Genomic DNA, 1,111 nt, shown 5'->3' on the forward strand with positions numbered 1-1,111 from the left:
CCGCCCCCCGCTCCCCCGCTGTCTTCCAGCAGCTTCGCACGCAGCTCTTGAAGTGGCAGTGGGACACGGGTGACCCCTGGGTGTGTGCCCCCGACGCTGTCCTGGAGGAGAAACTGAGCCCCCAGTGCCGGCCGCTGCACAACGAGCTGTGAGCCTCGGCCCTGCCAGGTGTCCCCCAGTGCCAGGGGACAGCCGTGCGCTGCCCGCCGGGCACGGGGGGGTCAGAGCAGGATCCTGGCTGGGCCAGTCCCAAGTCCCTGGGTGATGCCCCGAGGCTCAGCTCTCTCTGTCGCAAACACCGCCTGGCCCTGGAGCATTCCGGGATCCTCGTGCCTTTATCCTCAGCCGGAGGAGCCACGGGGCCAAGCTGCCCCTCAATAAAGCCTCTGGAGGAGAGGACTCCGTTTTTACCTGGAGCTGAGCATGTCCCTGCCAGCTGCTGGCGCCACGGTCTCTGTGCAGCCCTGCCTGCTGCCAGCCCTGCCGCAGCAACTTTATTCACAGCACTGCTCCCTCGCCCCCCCAAAAGACAGCCAGGAGGCTCCCGCAGTCCCTCGACAGGTTACCGGTTCCACGTGTTAACAGGTTTGCTGTCTCACAAGGCACTTGGGTCTTCTTTTCCCCATTTTGCAGGAGATGAGGGTTTCCCCGTCCCCAGGGGCTGCACGAGCCCCCACCTCGATGCAAGTCCAGTGCACGCATCTCCAGGGACCGCACGCTAGCCAGAAGGGAAGGCAAAGCCCAGGAGCCGAAAAAAAAACGGCGGCAGCTCTGGTTTTACAAGGGACGGGACAGATTCGGCCCCAGAGCCGGAGGAGCAGCATCACCTCTCCCCACTGAGCGGCGCAGGTCCAGCGCGGGCTCAGGACCAAGCGATCACAAACTGCTCCCACATCGGCAGCGACACGGGGACTCTCAGCACCTGAGGGGAAGAAGGAAGGCTCAGCACGGTGAGAACTGGCCAGGATGGAGCCTGGGGGCTGTCAGAGCCAAGGGGGTGTCCTGCCCCCCTGGGGTGCACTAGAGATGCAGCCTGGCACAGCCCCCGTGCCGCAGAGCCCCCCAGGAAGGGTGCCCATGGCAGACAGCCCCAGGAGCAGAGCCGTGCCAG

General features: G+C 65.3%; 2 protein-coding genes across 2 annotated transcripts in view; one reads left to right on the top strand and one right to left on the bottom strand.

The window, feature by feature from the left end:
* SGSH (N-sulfoglucosamine sulfohydrolase) overlaps positions 1 to 326 on the top strand; it is a gene marked incomplete at its 5' end in the record, with an annotated part of 3,406 nt that extends 3,080 nt beyond the window's left edge. The window contains one exon of the mRNA XM_035899257.1: positions 25 to 326. Within this exon, the coding sequence (XP_035755150.1) occupies positions 25 to 152 (128 nt within the window). The remainder of the gene's footprint in view (positions 1 to 24) is intronic.
* A 536-nt stretch (positions 327 to 862) lies between these two features.
* Positions 863 to 1,111, bottom strand: part of GAA (glucosidase alpha, acid) — a 5,739-nt gene continuing 5,490 nt past the window's right edge. The window contains 1 exon segment of the mRNA XM_035899267.1: positions 863 to 922. Within this exon segment, the coding sequence (XP_035755160.1) occupies positions 863 to 922 (60 nt within the window).

This window comes from Egretta garzetta, unplaced genomic scaffold, assembly GCF_000687185.1.
Source record: "Egretta garzetta isolate BGI_Z169 unplaced genomic scaffold, ASM68718v1 scaffold131, whole genome shotgun sequence".
In the NCBI taxonomy this organism is placed as follows: domain Eukaryota; kingdom Metazoa; phylum Chordata; class Aves; order Pelecaniformes; family Ardeidae; genus Egretta; species Egretta garzetta.